The 24,557-nt window shown below is 39.8% G+C and overlaps 1 protein-coding gene across 1 annotated transcript in view; it reads right to left on the bottom strand.

Annotated features, from left to right (window-relative positions):
- Nucleotides 1–17,794: 17,794 nt before the first annotated feature.
- Nucleotides 17,795–24,557, bottom strand: part of CNGA1 (cyclic nucleotide gated channel subunit alpha 1) — a 54,155-nt gene continuing 47,392 nt past the window's right edge. Inside the window, exons 9-10 of the mRNA XM_010370802.2 lie at nucleotides 23,287–23,393; nucleotides 17,795–19,616 (exon numbers count right to left, since the gene is read on the bottom strand). Of these exons, the coding sequence (XP_010369104.1) occupies nucleotides 18,208–19,616; nucleotides 23,287–23,393 (1,516 nt within the window). The 3' untranslated portion in view covers nucleotides 17,795–18,207. The remainder of the gene's footprint in view (nucleotides 19,617–23,286; nucleotides 23,394–24,557) is intronic.

The raw sequence follows: 24,557 nt of genomic DNA, 5'->3' as shown, positions 1-24,557 counted from the left end.
AAAAAAAAAAGTGGTCAAAATGGGCAAAGGACATGAATAGACATTTCTCAAAAGATGATCTACAATAGGCAAGAAACATGAAAAAATGCTCAACATCACTCATCATGGAAAAGCAAATTAAAACCACAATGAGATATCACCTTACTCCTGCAAGAATGGCCATTATTAAAACATCAAAAAGAAAACAGATGTTTACATGGATGTGGGGAAAGGGAATGCTTACATACTGCTGGTGGGAATTTAAATTAGTACAACCTTTATGGGAAACAGTATGGAGATTCCTTAAAGAGCTAAAAATAGATCTACCATTTGATCCAGCAATCCCACTACTAGATATCTACCAAAGGAAAAGAAGTCATCATATGAAAAAGACACTCGTGCATGTGTGTTTACAGCAGCACAATATACAATTGCAAAGATGTGGAACCAACATAAGTGCCCATCAACTAACAAGTGGACAAAGAAAATGTGGTGTATATACACCATGGAATACTACTCAGCCATTAAAGGAATGAAATAATATCTTTCGCAGAAACTTGGATGGAAATAGAAGCCATTATTCTAAGTAACTTAGGATCGGAAAACCAAAAACCGTATGTTCACACTTGTAAGTGGAAGCTAAGTTACGAGAAGGCAAAAACATACAGAGTGATACAATGGACTTTAGAGAATCAGATGGGGGAGGATAGGGGCTGAGGATAAAAAAAAACTATACATTAGATAACAGTGTACACTACTCTGGCCATGGGTGGGCTAAAATCTCAGAATTCACCACTATATAATTCATCCATGTAACAAAAAACCACTTGTACCCCAAAACCTTTGGAAATAAAAAAAAATTTTAATACCATTGCTGTTATTTTTACTCTGAAATTTCAGATAGCATTTGAGAGAAACAGGTTTTTGTGTTTATCAAAATGGACATTGGGTTAAATATTGAGAACTACAATTGTACGTTTATATTTAATTTAATTTTTTAAAAAAGTATCCACAAGAATAACTATAAACAAAAAGCCTGACAATACCAACTGTTTGCAAGAATGTGAAGAAATTAGAACTCCCATACTTTCTGGTAGGAATGGAAATTGGTTCAAACACTCAAAAAAAGTTCAGCAGCATCTACTAAAGCTAAACATGGCCCACTACTAAAGCACTATGACCAAGCAATTCTACTTCTTTTTATGCACATACACGAAATGAGTGCATAGCTTCACAGAAACTCATGTTTATAGCAGCTATATTCAAGATAGCCAAAACCCAGGAACAACTGTAATGTCATCAGCAGGAGAATAGAAAAGTAAATTGAGATATATTAATAAAATATTACGCAAAAAGATGCAGGTTCCCCAGGGCCAACTGGAGGAGTTGAGTATGCTTGGATTTGGGTATACACGGGCATCCTGGAACCATTCCCCATACCAAGGGACGACTATCATTGTATTTATTTGTTCATTACTGACATGTTGTCTTGATATGGATTGTTTTTGCCAGAGTATTCATACGCAACTTCTCAAATACACTTATACTTGATAAGTACATCTATACTTAGGTAAACATTGTGCCAGTTACCAATATATTGCTTCTCTGCTCCAATTCATATTTACATATACACTCTGTGACAATTGACAGACTCCTTTAAGCATCTCCACAGAGCAAATGTTCTGTTTTTGCAGTAGAGGGCGCCGAAGAGGCACTGTGAGAAGGACCGTGGTCTCCCAGTGTTTCTGGCTGCTGCACGGAGTATCTGTGATATTGCAGCCTCGGTCTGGACTGGCGATAACATTCCTGAGCAGCTTTCGCACGGGGAAACGGACACCAAAGGCCTCTGGCTCACCCCAGGTGCCCTAAACCACCACTCACTTTGCTACTGACGTTTCCTCCAGCAGGTCCCAGCACCTGCCTCCATTCCCACCCATTGCAGATTCAGGCACACCTCACCTGTATCCCAGCCCCTAATCTCTCTATGCAAGCGCACCCTGATCATTGATTACTGTGTTCTACATGCATTCTAGAGAGTTATTTCCTACTTGCCGAGGACTGCAGACCAGCTCTGACTAGAACAGACCAGCAAGCTTCTTTGCTCTCCAGTGTGCTGAACTACACCTTCTCTAATAAGAGCTGAACTCTTACTGTCCTTCCTTGTGTACCTGCCCCCCACCCCCCAGGTCTAGAATGCCACAGTTTTCCTTGTAGTTGTTCTTTTATCGAAGTTTAATAAATCTGTGTATTAAATTTAACCCAATGTGCACTTTTAATTGTTATTTGGACCCTGACTGACACAGGCACTGTATACATTTTGTATCAATTTTACTTGAAATACTATTATGACCCAACCAAACTTCAGGAATGAAAAGAAAAAGGAAAAAGAAAAAATATCGTGAAGTGCAAATTTACCAGGCAAAATAAGAAAACTGCTCTGCCATGGGTAGGGCAGAGGAGAATTAGAAAAATTAAATTATCACATTGACTTTCCTAGCCAGCCCTAATTTTAGGGGACTGAATCCTTTTTTGCACTACTTAGTAATATTCAAATTTAATGATTAAAAAAGCATTGTGTAATATGAATTTCATTAAAATAAAGAAATTTGAACAAAATGGGACTATCATTTTACTTTTCTAGAATAACCTTTTTAACAGAGAGAAAATAAACTAAGTACTCATTCATATTTAATATACATTTTTTGAAATACTCAGCTAAATAATTTGTCAATCAATAAGTAATGGAGTCTAATAGATACTCAATATTGTCAGGCACTGGACAGACATACTCAGAGATGGGAAGGGTTCACTGTATGTAAAGTACAAGGGTAAGGATAAAGAGGTCATGAAGTTGCTGAGAACTGAGAAAATGATTAAGGGAAAGGTGAGATTTGAATGGAAGGAGGCATTCTGAGTGGTAGGGATGTCATGAGTCAAGGTTTAGATATGAAAATAAGCATAGCCTGTGCTTGGGATCGGAACAGAGAAAATTCTGTTGAATTCCACAGCCAAGGTGATAAAAAAGGGTTAGCAAAGACCTTCAGAACAGAAGTAGAAAAGTTTGGTCTCAATGTTGACAATAGGTAACCACTATGAGGTTTAAGGGAAGGGAGGTAACATCGTAAAAGCAATATTTTTCAGGAAAACTAATATAGAGATAGGATGCTTTGAGATGGGGAGGGCCTTGTAGTAGAATGGCCAATTAGAATTAAAATTGTAAGTAGGTCTGACCCCTGGTTTAAAAACTCAGATGTGCAAATAATAATCACATTTCAGTAATTCTAGTCTTTCAATCAACTTAATTTGAGCTCTTGAGTTTTATCTTTCCAGGATTGTTTGGAAAATTTACCTGTTTATTAATCACATCAGGAAACATTTATTGATCCCCTATTATATCCCAGGCACTTTCCAGGCGCTGGAAATGAGCAATACATAAAATAAAGGATCTGCACTCATGGAACGTTCGTTTTAGTAGAGAAGACAGACAATAAAAATATAATGTCAAATTATGATCAGTGCAGGCAGATAGGGGGAAGACGGTTTGAATTTAAATCAGGTAGTTCCAGAAACCACTGTAATAGGGTGACATTTGAACAGAGACCTGAATAAAGGGACAGCATAAGCCACTGGACACTGGGGGAAGAATTTCCCCAGAGGAGGAAATGGAAACTATAAGAACCAAGAAAAAGTAATGTATTTGGTGTATTTCAGGAACAGCAGGCAGGCTCATCTGACTGAAAGAGAATGAACAGGCAGAAGAGTTGTAGGCAATTAAATTGGAGAGGTAATCAAAAGTCATTTAATAGGCATGACTATGGTGGGAATTTTTTATTTAATTTTAAGCAAGTTGAGGCAAGGGAGTGACACAATCTAATAATGTTTTTAAATGATCACAGTGGTTACTACAGGGTAATGGACCATTGCTGGAAGGAAAGCAAGAGTGAGATTAAAGAGACCTGTTAAGATGCTACTGTACTTGTTTAGGTGAAAGGTGGTGGTTTGGACTAGGAGTAGAAAAGGTGAGTTATGGTCAGATTCAGGTTATATTTTGAAGATTGAGTTGACAACATTTACTGACAGATTAGATATTTATTAGGTATGAGACTAAGAGGCAAAGAAAAGATGACCCAAAGTTTTTCACCTGAAGGAGTGGTAGGTGCCATTTACTAAGATAGAGAATATTAGGGAAGGAATGGATTGGAGTACAATATCATGAGTTCTGTTTAGGGCACATCAAGTTCTCACCAAAGGATATATCAAGTATGTAGTTGAATATGCAAGTCTGGAGTTCAGAGGAGAGAGTGGAGATACAAATTTGGCAGTCTTCAACACGTAGACATTATAAAGTGTCATAAGATATATGAGCTCACTTAGGGAGTGAATATGATGGCTACACAATACTTTGATATTTAAAGACCTGACGATTAGGAGAAAGCAAGGGAGATGGACGTTCAGGCAGAGAACTGACCAAAAGCCAAGTGAAGAAAGTATTCCAAGAAAGAGGGAGTGATCATTTCTGTCAAGGGTTACCAAGTGGTCTAGTAAGTCTTGGACTGAGAACTGACCATTAGATTTAGCCATATAGGGGTCATTGGTGACCTTGACGAGAGGTTTCCGTGGAGTGGTAGTACCAAGTCTTAATTCTATCAGATTCAAGAAAGAACAATAAGGAAAAAATTCTACAAGAACAAATGCCATGAAAGAGTTTTACGAGAAAGGAGAACAAAGAAATGGGGTGTTAACAGGAAACAGAAATGGGGTCAAGTATCAGATATTAATATTTGAGGCACTGTACACTATTGGGACTATTCCATAGAGAAGGAAAAAATGATAACACATGGGAGGTGGAGTGGAAGATAGTAGAAAAGAGGATCTAGGAACTTTTGCACAAGTGAAAGTTGTAAACTTTCTATAGGAACTTGTAGTATTTGTCCATCTTGATATACTTATCTCAGACATTCTTCAGCCTGGCCCCCATCCTGCATACTGTAGTGGAAAGTCACTAAGATTTAATGTGATCTCCACTGCACTGGAGAATGCTTCTAGTTATTGTCATCAGAGTGCAGAGCCCACATGTCCATTTGGTATGGTTCCTTCAGGTGCAGTGGCTCTTTGTTCAGGGCTGTGTTTTGAGCATGAGACTCTTTTGGAAACTGGAAACTTCAGGTCTGGGGTCCATATTTCTCTTAGCCTTTGTGTTTCTGGACTAGAGTCCCATGTCCCCTCCCCATGACTATTTATTCACATATGGCAAATATCAACCTTTTAGTTATTCTCTAAACTTTCTGATAAAATATATTCAGAGTTCATGAAGCAGAAGTGCATTCAACTATCTATGTTCAGATGCCCGGTGATTTTCTACAAATGCAAGAAAATATTTCTTAAAAGTTCTTTCTAATGAAACCAAACCTCTTTGGCATATTTTTGCAATTCCTTACTGGCTACAAAACTCCTTATGTAGGTCTCAATTGCATTTGATTTCTTAGAGCCAACCATTTTAAAAGCATAATTTGAATTATTCTACCCTAAGTGTACTCCAGCGGAATTTATTCACACTGAATTTATCCAATGGAGTTTATCCATACTAAGTAAAGCCCATCCACTGGTATTTGTCCTCTTTAGGCATTGTGAAATTACATGTGAATGGAACAATGGAAATACTGGTAATGTAGATCAATTAATTATCAGGTTTTCTTTTTTTTCAAAGTGAGGAGCTGGAAGTGATTTATTAAATTTTAAAATGAGTGGGGAAAATTATATTCCTATCCTAGAGACCCCCTGATAACAGTGGGCAAATGTTCATCCCTTGAGTGCAACTGAGTGGCTCATCTATCGTTCTTCCTGTGGAGAGTAAGCAATGATACCACTGGGGGAGATCATGGAACACCATGGATTTTGGTGCCACCAAAGTACCTGCACTCCTTGGTATCATGAATCTTTGTGATAAATCCAGGAAACAGGCTCCTTGCTCTCTGAAGAAATAACTTAAGTAGCTCTTTGGACCAAGTCCAAGGCTGCCTGAAACTCAGCCCAGATAAAACAACAATGAACCTGAGTGGAAAGAGGAGAAGTTGGAATCTTTGTGAGAAACCCAGGAAACAGGCCCCCTGCTCTCTGAAGAAATAACCCAAGTAACTCATTGAACCAAGTCCAAGACTGGCTGAAGCTCAGCCCAGATAAAACAAAAATGAACCTAATTGGAAAGAGGAGAAATTGGCAATCTGACAAGAAATCCAATATCAACTCTTTTAAGAACCAACATTGTCAGGTTCATGAGTAATTTTGTGGTAAATTGCTATTTTCAGAATCCCAAAGGGATACATTGATGAAAAATGCATTCTTTCATCTCTAACCAGTCAGGAAATTAAGAGCCAGACATGAAATGTAATTCTATAAAGCATTGTCCCAAATTTACTCAACGTGCACTCTGGCCAGCTTAAAGTAGAATCATATGGATAACAGGCATGTTATTGCCAAGTAGAACCCCATAAGGCATTCAACTTAGTCTGCGTAGAAAGCAATCAAGCCCACTGTCATAGTGAAGTAAGCACTGAACCCAGGGTCGAAAGTCCAGGCTTTGCCACTGAACTAGCTGCGTGAATTTATACTAAACTCTTCTCCTCTTTCTATTTTATTTGAAATAGTTCAAATATACCAAAAATTATAGACAGCAATATACAGTCATCTGTAGCTAGCTTTATCAAATCTTAACATTTGGATCAATTTGCTTCATATTGTTTTAAAAGACATGAAACAGCACAGATAGCTGAAGTGCTAGGTATTTCTCACCCTCCCTCCCATCTCATTGTCCTTCACTCCCACAGAAGTAAGCACTGCTCTGATTTCTTGCCTCTGCCATTCTCCTGGCTGACATTAAACTTCTGCATCATATGTACAGATCCATAAACACGATTTAATGCTGTGTTACTTTTTTGTAAGTTTTGTATAGGTGATATTGTGTGTACATATAAAAGTCAGCACTGACCAGGTGCAGTGGCTCATGCCTGTAATCCCAGCACTTTGGGAGGTCGAGGCTGGCAGATCGCTTGAGCTCAGCAGTTAAGACCAGTCTGGGCAACATGGTGAAACCCCAACTCTACAAAAATTCAAAAATTAGCCGGGCGTGGTGTCAGGTGCCTGTAGTCCCAGCTACTTGGGAGGCTGAGGCAGGAGAACTGCTTGAACCCGAGAGGCAGAGATTGCAGTGAGCTGAGATCATGTGACTGCACTCCAGCCTCGGTGACAGAGCAAGACTTCATCTCAAAAAAAAAAAAAAAAAAAAAAAAAAATTCAGCACAACTGAAAGTGTCAAGAGCAGAGAAGAGACATTGATGTCTAGGTTCCAATAGCAGCAGTGCCACTTTATTTCTGTAGCTCTCATGCAAATTACTTAACTTGCTTGTGCCTGTGTTTCCTTATCTGTTAAACAAGTAACATAATGGAACCTATGTTATAAGTTGTTTTGAGGATCAAATGCATTAACATCTCTATAAGGCATTTGAGACAGTCTCTGATACAAACCAAGCACTACCTGAGTATTATCTGTCACTATTCAAATGTTGTATAGTATTCCATTGTATAAACACATTCCAATTTATTTATCTAGTCTCCTTTGATAGATAGATTTTGTCCAATTTTTACTGTTATATATGCTCTTGAGAACATGTCTTCTTGTGCATATCTGGCAGATTTTTCTCTAGTGACTATACATAAGAATGAAATTACTGGGTTTGAGTTATTCCCAACTTTGACTCTACAAGATATTAACATATTACTCTGAAAAGTATGGTAAAAATTCCCACTCTTGGCTGGGTGTGGTGGCTGATGCCTGTAATCCCAGCACTTTGGGAGGCCAAGGCGGGCAGATTGTTTGAGCTAAGGAGTTCAAGATCAGCCTGGGCAACATGGTGAAACCCCATCTCTACTAAAAATACAAAAATTAGCCAGGTATGGTGGCCTGCACCTGTAATCCCAGCTACTCTGGTGGCTGAGAAAGGAGAATCACTTGAACCTGGGAAGTTGAGGCTGCAGTGAGCTGAGATCACGCCTCTGCACTCCAGCCTGGATGACAAAGTGATGTTGTGGTCTTTCTGCTTCTTAGCTCAGGTATATCCAAGTTCTTGTCTCATGACCAGGAAGAATTTGGCACATGGACACTGGAGAGTGAGTGGAGTAGAATTTATTAAGCAAAAGGAAAGCTCTCAGCAAAGAGGGGATGTGGGATTTTGGGGGTGGTTCCCCTACCCAAAAGTGGGAAGGCCCCCAGCATGGCTGAGCTTGGGGCCTTTTACTGGCTCAGAATAGGGAGTGCATGCTGATTGGTTTGTGAGTATGCAAAAAAGATTAAAGTGAAGACACCACTCAAAAGTGGGCACGATAGTATAGAAAACCAATAGAAAAGGGTAGGTATATGCAAAGTAGGTGAAGGGTGGGGATCAGTCAGAGGAAAGGATGCCAAATGGAAAGACAAGTTCTCAATCCGGTCTGAGGATTCAACTTGCAGCTTGGCTTTCTGGCTTTAAATTGTCTTCAGCTTGGAGGTAGTGTTTCACTGGGGACCTGCCCCTATCTGCCTAGGCATGGCTGCCTCCTGCTGCCCTCAGTGAGACTCTGTTTTTTTTTTTTTTTAAAAAAAAAAACTTCCCACTCTCACTCAGTTTCTAATACTCGACATTCTCAACAATCTTGCTGTTGCCTGGCCATGATTTTTGTATTTGTAAAATGAGGAGGGGTGGACTAGATGATCTCTGAGGCCTTTCTACATTCTCCTTTCCCTTTCCTTGAATTCTCCACTTTCTTTCTTCTTCACCTAAACTAGTTCAGGGAATATCAAACTATTTCTTTTGAGTCTACACACCTGTTGATTCATATTTTATATTCTGAACAGTCTATAAACCTGGGCATCCAATAACACAGTTTCAGTTAACACGAGGAAGAACATTACCTAAATTTACAGTGTCCTAAGTAGGCTTATTTCCAATACTGTTAAATCAGTAGTTTTAAGAGTTTTTAAAGCAATGGACTTTTTAAAAATAAAAATGTAAACTTAATTTTAATATAAATGCCGTTCGCTCCATTTTGTCCCCTTTTGTTTATCTATAGTACATGTCTTAAACATCAGTAAGCTTTTTGTGATGTAATTATTATTATTCCCTTGGTGAACTTCCTGAAATTAAGAAATATTCAAATGCTTCAATGTGTCTTATTACTTTACCCATTAAATTTAAATTTTAAATTTTATTTGATCATGTTTTCAGTTCAAACTAGTACATATTTTGCTAGACTAAAATATTCTGGAAATACTTGTGTCAGAGAACTATTACTCTTTATTGCTAAAGAGCACTGAGTATACCGCTTGTAATCTCTAAACAGCGTCGGGCTTTCAAGGTTATAATTGTAGACCTACATTGCCACCTAATGGTAGGAAGCTTAATCACATCATATTTTAAGTTGGAAACGGGTTTTTTTTTTTTTTAATGTATACCAAATGGTAAAACAGTCTCTTCCTATGAGAACTCTATATTATAATAGATTTGGCAGAAGAACAGGGTAAACACTCACCAGACACACTGACAAGACTAGGGATTGAATTTCTATTCCCTCACTGATCTCTGAGTCCCAGCTCCTCTCAGACACAACTATTAAGGATCTTCAGATTTTATCCTACCCACCTCCCCCTCCTCACTCCTGCCTTTATGCCAAAACTGTTCTAGTCCTCATATGTTAAGATGCTAGCTCTGGACTACCAATTGGAGTCTAGAATCAACTTGGAATACGACTGGTGTCTGGGTTGCTAAAAAGTGAGTTCCTGCTTTGGTATCCACGGTATCCAAGTCAACACTTTTATCATGAATTTCCCTAAAGCTACATGTTTCCTGTCAAAACAAAAACAAAAACAAAAACAAAAACACTCCCTGATGAAGCTGGAATCCAATTATGAACCTCTGCATTGCACCCCAGGTGTCTGTAAACTAAAGCCCACAGTGCAGGTTAAGCACATCAGATTCCTCTCTACATGGAGGAGTCATGAAAAAAAGAATAGTTGGCTAAATTCTCCTTACCCCAAGACTTTGAGCCAAGAATCAGCCACCTGTACAATGTAAGCATCAGCAAGACTATGGAGCTTGGGTCAATGGTCACCAAATCAGAATCCTTGGCTGTATCTCTAGCCCAGATGAGAGTCAAAGTATTCACCCTAGTCCTGGATGCTGTAATTAGGGATGCTTCTTCTTGGGAGCCAGCTCTGAGCCAGGTATGTAACCCTTATTCTCCCGATATTACCATATCTGCCTGGTATGAGTAGCCAGCAAGCCTCTTTACACTGTCTTAGAGGTTTTTATAACAGGCAAGACATGGCACAAAGAAAAAGAACAAAATGCAGATGAAGGAGAAGTGATAACAAGAATAAGAGGAAAAAGAGAGGAAAAGGAGAGCTCGTGTCAGGCAGAAATACGTTATGGTATTATATACAACGCACCCACTGCAGTGGGGTCGTGGGGGTGGTTCCCCTACCCAAAGGCGGGAAAAAGTCCCCCAGCATGGAGTTTGGGGCCTTTTATGGGCTCAGAATAGGGAGTGCATGCTGATTGGTTTGTGAGTACACAAAAAAAGATTAAAGTGAAGACACCACTCAAAGGTGGGCACAACAGTGTAGAAAACCAATAGAAAAGGGTAGGTATATGTAAGGTAGGTGAAGGGTGGGGACGTGAACCTGGAAGGCCGAGTTTGCAGGTGGAGAAATACTTGCCAACTGATATTGAAGGAACAGCCAAGATGAATGGAAACACAGGACTTCAAAGACAAAATGTATAGTTCAGTGGATATTCTACTGGTATAACAGAATAAAATATTCCATCTGGTGGGGCGGTTCCAAGATGGCTGAATAGGAACAGCTCCAGTCTATAGCTCCCAGAGAGAGCAATGCAGAAGATGGGTGATTTCTGCATTTCCAACTGAGGTACCAGGTTCATCTCACCGGGGTGTGTCGGACAGTGGGTGCAGCCCACCGAGTGAGAGCCCAAGCAGGGCGAGGCATTGCCTCACCCAGGAAGCAAAAGAAGTCAGGGAATTACCTTTCCTAACCAAGAGAAACCATGACACACAGCACATGGAAAATCGGGTCACTCCCACCCTAATACTATGCTTTTCAAAGGGTATTAGCAAATGGCACACCAAGAGATTATATCCCGTGCCTGGCTCAGAGGGTCCCACTCCCACAAAGCCTCACTCATTGCTAGCACAGCAGTCTGAGATCAAACTGCAAGGTGGCTGCAAGGCTGGGGGAGGGGTGCCCACCATTGCTGAGGCTTGAGTTAGTAAACAAAGTGGCCTGGAAGCTCAACTGGGTGGAGCCCACCACAGCTCAGAGAGGCCTGCCTGCCTCTGTAGACTTCTGGGGGCAGGGCATAGCCAAACAAAAGGCAGCAGAAACCTCTGCAGATTTAAATGTCCCTGTCTGATAACTTTGAAGAGAGTAGTGGTTCTCCCAGCACGGAGTTTGAGATCTGAGAATGGACAGACTGCCTCCTCAAGTGGGTCCCTGACCCCCAAGTAGCCTAACCAGGAGGCACCCCCAGCAGGGGCAGACTGACACCTCACACGGCTGGGTACACCTCTGAGATAAAGCTTCCGAGAAATGATCAGGCAGCAACATTTGCTGTTCAGGAATATTCGCTGTTCTGCAGCATCCCCTGCTGATACCCAGAGACGGGGTCTGGAGGGAACCTCCAGCAAACTCCAACAGACCTGCAGCTGAGGGTCCTGACTGTTAGAAGGAAAACTAACAAACAGAAAGGACATCCACCCCAAAACCTCATCTGTACCATCATCAAAGACCAAAGGTAGATAAAACCACAAAGATGGGGAAAAAAACAGAGCAGAGAAGCTGAAAATTCTAAAAATCAGAGCGCCTCTCCCCCTGCAAAGGAACACAGCTCCTCGCCAGCAATGGAACAAAGCTGGATGGAGAATGACTTTGACGAGTTGAGAGAAGAAGGCTTCAGATGATCAAACCTCTCCGAGCTAAAGGAGGAATTTGAAACCCATTGCAAAGTGCTAAAAACTTTGAAAAAAGATTAGATGAATGGCTAACTAGAATAACCAGTGTAGAGAAGTCCTTAAATGACCTGATGGAGCTGAAAACCATGACACAAGAACTACATGACACATGCACAAGCTTCAGTAACCAATTCGATCAACTGGAAGAAAGGGTATCAGTGATTGAAGAACAGATGAATGAAATGAAGCAAGAAGACAAGATTAGAGAAAAAAGAGTAAAAAGAAACAAACAAAGCCTTCAAGAAATATGTGACTATGTGAAAAGACCTAATCTACATCTGATTGGTGTACCTGAAAGTGACAGGGAGAATGGAACCAAGTTGGAAATTACTCTGCAGGATATTATCCAGGAGAACTTCCCCAACCTAGCAAGGCAGGCCAACATTCAAATTCAGGAAATACAGAGAACGCCACAAAGAAACTGCTCGAGAAGAGCAACTCCAAGGCACATAATTGTCAGATTCACCAAAGTTGAAATGAAGGAAAAAATCTTAAGGGCAGCCAGAGAGAAAGGTCGGGTTACCCACAAAGGGAAGCCCATCAGACTAACAGCGGATATCTTGGCAGAAACTCTACAAGCCAGAAGAGAGTGGGTGCCAATATTCAACATTCTTAAAGAAAAACATTTTCAACCCAGAATTTCATATCCAGCCAAACTAAGCTTCATAAGTGAAGGAGAAATAAAATCCTTTACAGACAAGCAAATGCTTAGAGATTTTGTCACCACCAGGCCTGCCCTACAAGAGATCCTGAAGGAAGCACTAAACATGGAAAGGAACAACAGGTACCAGTCATTGCAAAAACATGTCAAAATGTAAAGTCTATCAATGCTAGAAAGAAACTGCATCAACTAGCGAGCAAAATAACCAGTTAATATCATAATGACAGGATCAAGTTCACACATAACAATATTAACCTTAAATGTAAATGGGCTAAATGCCCCAATTAAAAGATACAGACTGGCAAATTGGATAAAGAGTCAAGACCCATCAGTATGCTGTATTCAGGAGACCCATCTCACATGCAGAGACACACATAGGCTCAAAATAAAGAGATAGAGGAAGATCTACCAAGCAAATGGAAAACAAAAAAAGGCAGGGGTTACAATCCTAGTCTCTGATAAAACAGACTTTAAACCATCAAAGATCAAAAGGGACAAAGAAGGCCATTACATAACAGTAAAGGGATCAATTCAACAAGAAGAGCTAACTATTCTAAATATATACACACCCAATACAGGAGCAGCCAGATTCATAAAGCAAGTCCTTAGAGATTTACAAAGAGAGTTAGACTCCCACACAATAATAATGGGAGAGTTTAACACCCCACTGTCAACATTAGATCAATGAGACAGAAAGTTAACAAGGATATCCAGGAATTGAACTCAACTCTGGACCAAGTGCACCTAATAGACATCTACAGAACTCTCCACCCCAAATCAACAGAATATATATTCTTCTCAGCACCACCTCGCACTTATTCCAAAATTGACCACACAGTTGGAAGTAAAACACTCCTCAGCAAATGTAAAACAACAGAAATTATAACAAACTGTTGCTCAGACCACAGTGCAATCGAACTAGAACTCAGGATTAAGAAACTCACTCAAAACCACTCAACTACATGGAAATTGAACAACCTGCTCCTGAATGAATACTGGTTGTAAAACGAAATGAAAGCAGAAATAAAGATGTTCCTTGAAACCAATGAGAACAAAGACACAATGTAGCAGAATCTCTGGGACACATTTAAAGCAGTGTATAGAGGGAAATTTATAGCACTAAATGCCCACAAGAGAAAGCAGGAAAGATCTAAAATCAACACCCTAACGTTACAATTAAAAGAACTAGAGAAGCAAGAGCAAGCACATTCAAAAGCTACCAGAAGGCAAGAAATAACTAAGATCAGAGCAGAACTGAAGGAGATAGAGACACAAAGAAACCTTCAAAAAATCAATGAATCCAGGAGCTGGTTTTTTGAAAAGATCAACAAAATAGAGAGACTGCTAGCAAGATTAATAAAGAAGAAAAAGAGAAGAATCAAGTGGATGCAATAAAAAAAATGATAAAGGGGATATCACCATGAATCCCACAGAAATACAAGCTACCATCAGAGAATACTATAAACACCTCTACCCAAATAAACTAGAAAATCTAGTTGAAATGGACAAATTTCTGGACACATACACCCTCCCAAGACTAAACCAGGAAGAAGCTGAATCCCTGTATAGACCAATAACAGGCTCTGAAATTGAGGCAATAATTAATAGCTTACCAACCAAAAAAAGTCCAGGACCAGATGGATGCACAGCCAAATTCTACCAGAGTTACAGGGAGGAGCTGGTACCATTCCTTTTGAAGGATTCCAATCAATAGAAAAAGAGGGAATTCTCCCTAACTCATTTTATCAGGCCAGCATCATCCTGAAACCAAAGCCTGGCAGAGACACAACAAAAAAAAGAGAATTTTAGGACAATATCCCTGATGAACATCCATGTGAAAATCCTCAATATAATACTGGCAAACTGAATCCAGCAGCACATCAAAAAGCTTATCCACCATGACCAAGTGGGCTTCATCCCTGGGATGCAAGGCTGGTTCAACATACACGAATCAATAAACATAATCCAGCATATAAACTGAACCAAAGAGAAAAACCACATGATTATCTCAATAGATGCAGAAAAGGCCTTCGACAAAATTCAACAACGCTTCATTCTAAAAATTCTCAATAAATTCGGTGTTGATGGGACATATCTCAAAATAATAAGAACTATTTATGACAAACCCACAGCCAATATCATACTGAATGGGCAAAAACTGCAAGTATTCCCTTTGAAAACTGGCACAAGACAGGGACGTTTCTCTCACCACTCCTATTCAACATAGTGTTGGAAGTTCTGGCCAGGGCAATCAGGCAGGAGAAAGAAATAAAGGGTATTCAATTAGGAAAAGAGGAAGTCAAATTGTCTCTGTTTGCAGATGACATGATTGTATATTTAGAAAACCACATTGTCTCAGCCCATAATCTCCTTAAGCTGATAAGCAACTTCAGCAAAGTCTCAGGATACAAAATCAATGTGCAAAAATCACAGGCATTCTTATACATGAATAAAAGACAAACAGAGAGCCAAATCATGACTCCCATTCACAACTGCTTCAAAGAGAATAAAATACCTAGGAATCCAACTTACAAGGGATGTGAAGGACCTCTTCAAGGAGAACTGCAAACCACTGCTCAACGAAATACAAGAGGACACAAACACATGGAAGAACATACCATGCTCATGGATAGGAAGAATCAATATCGTGGAAATGGCCATACTGCCCAAAGTAATTTATAGATTCAATGCCATCCCCATGAAGCTACCAATGACTTTCTTCACAGAATTGGAAAAAACTACTTTAAAGTTCGTATGGAACCAAAAAAGAGCCTGCATTGCCAGGAAAATCCTAAGTCAAAAGAACAAAGCTGGAGGCATCATGCTACCTGACTTCAAACTATACTACAAGGCTACAGTAACCAGAACAGCATGGTACTGGTACCAAAACAGAGATATAGACCAATGAAAGAGAACAGAGCCCTCAGAAATAATACCACACATCTACAATCATCTTTGACAAACCTGACAAAAACAAGAATTGGGGAAAGGATTCCCTATTTAATAAATGGTGCTGGGAAAACTGGCTAGCCATATGTAGAAGGCTGAAACTGGATCCCTGTCTTATACTTTATACAAAAATTAATTCAAGATGGATTAAAGACTTAAATGTTAGACCTAAAACCATAAAAACCCTAAAAGAGAACCTAGGCAATACCATTCAGGACATAGGCATGGGCAAGGACTTAATGTCTAAAACACCAAAAGTAGTGGCAACAAAAGCCAAAATTGACAAACAGGATCTCATTAAACTAAAGAGTTTCTGCACAGCAAAATAAACTACCATCAGAGTGAACAAGCAACCTACAGAATGGGAGAAAATTTTTGCAATCTACTCATCTGACAAAGGGCTAATATCCAGAATCTACAAAGAACTTAAACAAATTTACAAGAAGAAAAAAAACAACCCCATCAAAAAGTGGGCAAAGGATATGATCAGACACTTCTCAAAAGAAGACATTTATGCAACCAACAGACACATGAAAAAATGCTCGTCATCACTGCCCATCAGAGAAATGCAAATCAAAACCACAATGAGATACCATCTCACACCAGTTAGAATCGTGATCATTAAAAAGTCAGGAAACAACAGGTGCTAGAGAGGATATGGAGAAATAGGAACACTTTTACATTGTTGGTGGGATTGTAAACTAGTTCAACCATTGTGGAAGACAGTGTGGCGATTCCTCAAGGATCTAGAACTAGAAATATCATTTGACCCAGCCATCCCATTACTGGGTATATACCCAAAGGATTATAAATCATGCTGCTATAAAGACGCATGCACATGTATGTTTCTTGTGGCACTATTCACAATAGCAAACCTTTGAACCAACCCAAATGCCCATCAATGATAGACTGGATTAAGAAAATGTGGCACATATATACCATGGAATACTATGCAGCCATAAAAAAGGATGAGTTCATGTCCTTTGTAGGGACATGGATGAAGCTGAAAACCATCATTCTCAGCAAACTATCGCAAGGACAGAAAACCAAACACTGCATGCTCTCACTCATAGATGGGAATTGAACAATGAGAACACTTGGACACAAGAAGGGGAACATGACACACCGGGGCCTGTCGTGAGGTGGGGGGAGGGGGGAGGGATGGATAGCATTAGGAGATATACCTAATGTAAATGACGAGTTAGTGGGTGAAGCACACCAACCTGGCACATGTATACATATGTAACAAACCTGCATGTTGTGCACATGTACCCTAGAACTTAAAGTATAAAATAATAATAATAATAATAAATATATACCATCGGCATACCCTGATCAAGGTCTGTTTAAGTATCTGAAATGTCAAATTATCAAGAAGCTGTTTTTAGTCATGTCATTATAGATAGGGATAGAAATCTTCTAGTGATCTGTGTTAAGAAAGATTTTTTGAGCCACATCTGGGTTCAGCAGAAGCTGGCTGATCAATTAGCAATGTTTTCCACATCCACACGCTTGCCGGATAGTTTCCTTTTCTTTTCTAAAACATCCTCTCATTAACTCCTTCCTGGTTCTCTACATGCATGCTTCTCAAGCTTTAACATGGATATGAAACACTTGCTAAGATGCAGATTCTGATGCAGTAGGTAGGGGTAGAGCCCATGGTTCTGCATTTCTGAGAAGCTCCCAGGTGATGCTCATGCTGGTCCCCAGAACTTTCAAGTCGCCTTTTTTAACATTATAACAATTTCCCTTGTTAATTACCCAGAAATATTATTACTTTATCCTTTTTTCTTACTGCTGGTCAGGCAGAGAAGTAAGAAAATAGCCACTGCTGTCAGGTCTTAATAATCAGAAAAAATTTAAAATTTAATATAAAAGATTCCTAAAACATTCTATGATTTTCAGTGTGATATATCTCTATATTTATATGTGTGTGTATACATATATATATTCATAAAGTCTGATTTATCATGCTTCTATTGGTAAAAAGTTTCTCTCAACCTCTCTTTCTCAGTCCTAGACTACAAAAATGATTGATTTTTCCTTAAAATGACCCTGAAGTTCTGCAAGATCCTAACTCCCTGCTAAATTATCAAATAACTCATTTTCACTACAGTTGCATAATTAATTTTACTTTATTGCAGTCTAATTTTTTAAAATGTTATCCCAAACATGATGTAGATGGTAATTCTCAGTTACTTCAAATACACTTCACTCAACAATGGAAATGGCATGAAAGTGAGGGATACTTATTCATTTTTATGAAGATTATTACATAAAACAAGCATATGTGAAAAAAATCAGAAGATACAGACACTGACAAGTTAATCAGTTTATATCTTTGCACATTATCAGTTGTGAAAAATCCCAAGATATAAAGCTTTTTTAATCATAGTATCTCTCAGAGAGGGTGTGGGCCTTGTACCTTGCACCAAAGCACACTTTCCTCATAGAAAAATTTCCCAACTGAGTCTTCCTCTTCTTTTAAGTTTTACTTGATGTCAGTCACAAGATCAGAAGGATCATGAGGCGTGTCCCTGTCAATGACCAGCTTTTCAGTTCTATGTAGAGTCAATGGGCCCACTTTCTACTCCAGGTCCCTCAATACTTGAAAATTCTGTGTCAATAAGCGGTTTCAGAAATTTCTCAACCTTGGTTAATCTTTGTTTCAGTTTCTGCTGCATGGACTCATACTCAGCCAAGATTCGGGCAAACCTTGTTTGCAGGCGGTCTACTGAGCCCTCCATTCGAGTAACTTTCTCTTCAAGATCTTTAGGATCACTGCCAGCATTTGCAATGCTTAGATCCAGTAGACCATCCTTCATTAAAATCTGCTTCCCTTTCTCTTCCAGCATAGTTTTGGCATCTGGATACTCAGTTAGAGCTTCCATGAGGTCATCTTTTGAGAGACAGAACAGGTCTGAGTAGCCAATACTCTTAATATTGGCAGTTCTTCGATTGCCGGCTTTGCTCCCTTTAATATTAAGAATGCTGATCTCACCAAAGTAGCTGCCGTCACTCAATACTACAAACTGAGTGACTCCATCATCTGCCACCACAGCGAGTTTGCCTTCCTTGATAATGTACATCTCTCGTCCAATATCCCCTTTCTTGCAAATATAATCTCCAGGACTGTAGACTTGGGGTTGCAATTTCAAGACCAACTCCACCAACAGACCTGCTTCACAATCAGCAAAAATGCGTACCTTTTTTAATGTGTCTAAGTGAACACTGATGGCAATTTCTGCTCTTAGTTTATCAGGTAGATACTTTAAGACTTCTTTCTCATCAACTGTTTTTTTGTTGGTCCACAGGTAGTCAAACCATTTAATAACCCTCTTTTCCATATCTTTGCTTACATTTCGAAAATGCATATATTGCTTGATAGCATCAATTCTTGCTTGAAATTCCGCTCTGGCCGCATTCATGTTGGAAATCATAGAACCTATGTTACCAACGATGGTAGCAAAAATTAGCACTCCAATTAGGAAATCAACCACCACAAAGACATACTCAGAATCTCTCACGGGAGGGGGTGTTTCACCAATGGTAGTCAAAGTCAGTGTAGACCAGTAAAGGCTGTATACGTATTTTCTAGCCAAACGGCCAAATTCAGGATCATTAATATCAGGGTAGACCCATGTATCATTTCCAAATCCAATAGCTTTAGAAATAGAGTAGTACACACATGCATTCCAGTGGATAATGATGACGATGTACATAACAAGGTTGGAAATCCTGAAGATGTTTGGATAGTTTGTCCTTGTTTCTGTTCTCTGGAAGAACTCAAACATACGAGAGATTCGTAATAACCTGTTTAATCTGATTTCTGGATAGTTCCACCCTAACTTAAAATACAGCAAATCAGTTGGTATCAGTGACAGAACATCAAGTTTAAATTGCAAGTTGGATTTATATTTATTTATGAGTTTAAGTTCTTCCTTTACCAGCAGTCCTTGCTCTAGGTAACCTAAAATAAAAAATAAAATAAATTCAGTGTTTCTCCTTTTTATGTAATTGTGAATTTTTGTGAAGTAACTGTCAATTAACTTTGTTGAGGTCAAAAGAAAAACTCATTTTCAATAAATATGACTTTAACAATGTAATAAAATACAAATATCAATCAACCTGTGGCTGTAGAAAATATTCTGCTGCAGAAATAAAAGGTAAAATTTTGGCCAGACAGCTCACATCTGTAATCCCAGTACTTTAGGAGGCTAAGACCCAATATCACTTGAGCCTGGGAGTTCGAGGCTGCAGTGAGCCATGATAGCACTACTGCATTCCAGCCTGGGCAACAGTGAGACCCTGTCTCCCCCCACAAAAAAAGTAAAATTTTGTAAGTGAAAAAGTGAAAGTGTACGAATCTCTCAAGGTCTATCATCTCCATCCAGGTAAAGCCATTCCTTTTATGAGTAGTGTTCTTGTGATATTGTGAGATAAATATATATATATATATATATATATGTATATTTATATATATATGTATATTATATATATATGTATATATATATGTATATTTATATATATGTATATTTATATATATATATATATGTATATTTATATATATATATATTTGGTCCCTGGCACAGAACTCTTAAAACTCTTGTAATTTCCTAAGCAATATGGTTACTAACTGATTTTTGTTTTTTTTTTTTTTTTTAGTCTGAGTCTTGCTCTGTCACCCAGGCTGGAGTGCAGTGGTGCAATCTCATCTTGCTACAACCTCTGCCTCCCGGGTTCAAGCAATTCCTCTGCCTCAGCCTCCTGAGTAGCTAGGACTACAGGCACGTGCCACCACACCCAGCTAATTTTTGTACTTTAGTAGAGACAGGGTTTCACCATATTGGCCAGGCTGGTCTCTATCTCCTGACCTCGTGATCCACTGGCCTTGGACTTCCAAAGTGCTGGGATTACAGGCATGAGCCACTGAGCCCAGCCCTAAGTCCATCTTTTGTTGTGGTATTTGGTTCTTGTCCCCAGTTCCTGAAACAGACTTCTTTATCCCTTGATGTTTCCTGGGTGATAGAAATGTCTTTTGTTCTGGCCAAGTGCAGTGGCTCACACCTATAATCCCAGTGCTTTGGAAGGCTAAGGCAGGAGGATCCCTTGAGTGCAGGAGTTTGAGACTAGCCTAAGTCTCTATGATATTATAAGAAAGGAAGGAAGGAAGGAAGGAAGGAAGGAAGGAAGGAAGGAAGGAAGAAAGAAAGAAAGCTTAAGACAGAAATAGCCGCGACGAAACAGCCAGAATCAGACAGAGAAGAAAGAAAGAGAAACGAAGGACTACTGGTGCAGGACGGCATTCCACCTTCCGTCCCTCCTTCCCGTTCCCTCCCTCCCTCCTCCCCTCCTACCCTCCCTCCCTCCCGCCCCCTCCGCCCTCCCTCCCCTCCCTCCTCCTCCCTCCCTCCCTCCCTCCCTCCCTCCCGTCCTCTTTTTTTCTTTTTTTGTTGTTTTTTTTCTTTCCTCTTTCTCTCTTGCCCATTCTTCCCTCCTTCCCCTCCCCCTCCCTCCCTCCCCCCTCCCTCCCTCCCTCCCTCCCTCCCTCCTCCCTCCCTCCCCCTCCCTCCCTCCCTCCTCCCTCCTCCCTCCCTTCCTTCTCTTCTCTTCCTTCCGTCCGTCCTCTTCCTTTCTTTCCTTTCTTTCTCTTCTTTCCTTTCTTCCTTCCTTCCTTCCTTCCCTTCCCCTCCCTCCTCCCTCCTCCTCCCTCCCTCCCTCCTCCCTCCCTCCCTCCCTCCCTTCCTTCCTTCCTTCCTTCCTCCTTCCTTCCTTCCTTCCTTCCGTTCCTTCCTCCTTTCTTTCTTTCTTCTCTCTTTCTTCCTTCCTTCCTTCCTTCCTTCCTCCCTCCCTCCCTCCCCCCCTCCCCCCTCCTCCTCCTCTCCTCCCTCCTCCCTCCTCCCTCCCTCCCTCCCTCCTTTCTTTCTTTTTTCTTTCTTCTCTTTTCTTTCTTCTTCTTTCTTTTCTTTCTTTCCTTTCTTATCTTTCGTTTCTTCTCTTCCCTTCTTTCCGGAATGGAGGAAAGTTTAAAACCCCAACCTCCTTCATCCAGGAAAGGGAGAAGCACTGGAGACTGAGTTAATAGTCCATCACGCCTCCATTATGAAGCCTCTATAAAAATCCCTGAACTATGGGGTTTAGAGCATTATCAGGTTGGTGAACACATCTATGAACTAGGAGGGTGCCACACCCCAGTTTCATGGGGACAAAAGCCCCTGTTCTCATGACTCTTCCCAACTTTGCCCTATGTATCTCTTCATCTGGCTCTTCATCGGTATCCAGTATCATATCCTTTATTGATATAATAAAGCAGTAAACGTAAGTGTTTTCCTAAGGTCTGCAAGTTGTGCTAGCAAATTACTGGACCCACGAGGGAGCTGTGGGAACCCCAATATATAGTTGGTCAGTCAGAAGCACAAGCCACAACCTGAGACTTACGATTGGCATCTGAAGTGGGTGATCATCTTGGGAGACTGAGCTCTTAACCTGTGAGGCCTATTCTAACTCCCGTGAGTATGCAAATTCAGTTAAATTTTAACCCAGCTGGTGTTACAGAATTGCTTGGTGTGTAGAGGAAACGCCACATACATATTGGAGACCAGAAGTGTATTGTATTGAGAGTGTAGTAATATACAATGCGTTGTTGTTTTTTTCCCCACCATACACAGTTCGTAGAAGGTTTCCTGAACACACTAGCAATGTGTCTAATAGCCCATGCCACTGCCTTGTCAGAATCCCAGCCCTACCCTGGATGCTTGGGTACTTACCCTGTGCTGTCTATTTTGCATGTTCTTGCCTTACCCCGTCAATGTGAAGCATAAGTGTCCCTTGAGGTTGCATTTTCATCTGTCATTCTTGCTCCCTTAGACACTTGGGATCTTCCCTCCTATGCTGTTACCATGGGCCTTGTGTGTTTTAAACCCAGCATTTCAGCCATCTGATACATTACACTAGGAAAGGGATTTGCTCCTTCTCCTAAACTGGCTACCAAAGTTACAAATATGACAGAGCGAGTGGAGCATTGTTCCAGGATACTAGTATTTAGAGAATGTTCGATTTTACATAATGATTCTTTAAAAGTTATAGTCTGTGTATACCGGTTACATTTGCGAGTGAAGAGTGGTGTAGAAACAATCAGCTTCTACCTACTTAACAGAAATATTTCAGAAGCTATCCCCTCTGGTCAATAATATCTCATCATAAACCACAAAGCTGAGCTAAATGCATTTTTCCTCCTTCTTATAAAATTTTGAATATGGCTCTGCTGAGGACAATGACATTTTTTCCCCATGACTCTAATTTATCTCCCTGTTAGGTAGCAATTACTCTTTCACCTATAACTGGCAGAATATTTCTGCTCTCTCTATTCCTCTCGCCTGACACAAAACCAATGAACAAGATAATGGAGGAAAGCCTCATCTACTTGTCAAAAGGTTGCCTGGTAACTTCCTCTGAATCAGCTGGAGTCATCTAAGCCTGTGAGTTTATACATCGTGACTCTTGCTTTCACCTGTGCCTTTTTCTCTAGAACAGATTTTTGTGGGTTTACTTTGAAGAATACTTGGATTAGGAAATGTCAAATTACAATGCCAGAGATAAAAGCATAAAATTTTAAAATATTCAAAACGGAACATATTTACCTGTCCTTGTTCGTACAAACATATCAATTAAATAGACTATGTCTGATACGTAATCTAAAATGAGCCAGTATTCTAGGTAATCAGATTGAAGTTCATCAAAACATGCTCTGTAAAAAAAGAAATACCTGTATAAATAAAAAAGAAATGTGGGCCAATTTAAGTAAAAGTTCTCTTTGTATATTTTCTTTATCATGGTGAGAAGCACAGCACACTCAGGCGAGGAGAGGTCCTTAGAGTCCTTTAATCAACCATGGCTTTCCCGAAACTTTCCCTGAGTGGTTGGATTTTGATCCTCACACTTCTGAATTCCAACATCCTTTCCATGATGCTAGTCAGCTTTGTAAAATCATCCAATAAGAATAAGTGGGTTGAAGGGTACAAGTATACAGTAAGACAGAAGGAATAAATTCAATGTTTGATTAACAGACTGTACATAACAAAAATGTATTGAACTTGGGTGATGGACAACCTAAATACCCTGACTTGATCACTATGCATTATATACAAGTAACAAAATTTCACACGTACCCCATAAATTTGTACAAAAAAACTTTAAATAAATTTAAAAAATAAATGGCCTAAAACTAAAATCAAAATATGTTGGGTGAAACACATTGATCACCTGGTTCGTATTGACTATCTGTACCCAAAATGCTTTAGGAAATTGTGTTTGGTCTTGGATGAGGGAGATGTTTACCATCTAAAAGACACTGAATTCTTGATCTTTTTCCACTATTGGCAACATTTTTTTCTCATAGGCCAAAGAAAATAGTTTCTCCCAATGTTCTAATTAAGTTATTATACAACCAAAAATTTAAAAGTCTTCCCCTCCAACAACAGATACTGGGGTCTATTTGAGAGCGACAGGTGGGAGAAAGGAGAAAAGCAGAAAAAGTAACTATTTGGTACTAGGCTTAATACCTGGGTGAGAAAATAATCTGTGCACCAAACCCCTGTGACATGAGTTTACCTATACAACAAGCCTGCACATATACCTCCTAACCTAAAATGAAAGCTAAAAAATTTTAAAAAGAAAAGTCTTCCCCTGACCCCTCCAAGCATCCCAGTACTGGAGACCCAGTTATACTGAGAACTGAAGCACCTCCTCCTGATTCCAGGAAAACACACTGAGTATAATCTAGCCTCTCTTTACCACCTGCAGTAGAGAAAGGTAGTGTGTCCTAAAAGGCTCTAAGTCAAATTGTTTAGTCAGTGAACTTGGAAATTAGAAATGGGGTGAGATCCACACACACACACACAAAAAAAAAAAA

The sequence above is a fragment of the Rhinopithecus roxellana genome, chromosome 2 (genome assembly GCF_007565055.1).
Source record: "Rhinopithecus roxellana isolate Shanxi Qingling chromosome 2, ASM756505v1, whole genome shotgun sequence".
Taxonomy (NCBI): Eukaryota; Metazoa; Chordata; class Mammalia; order Primates; family Cercopithecidae; genus Rhinopithecus; species Rhinopithecus roxellana.
This window is presented reverse-complemented; position numbering and strand designations above follow the sequence as displayed.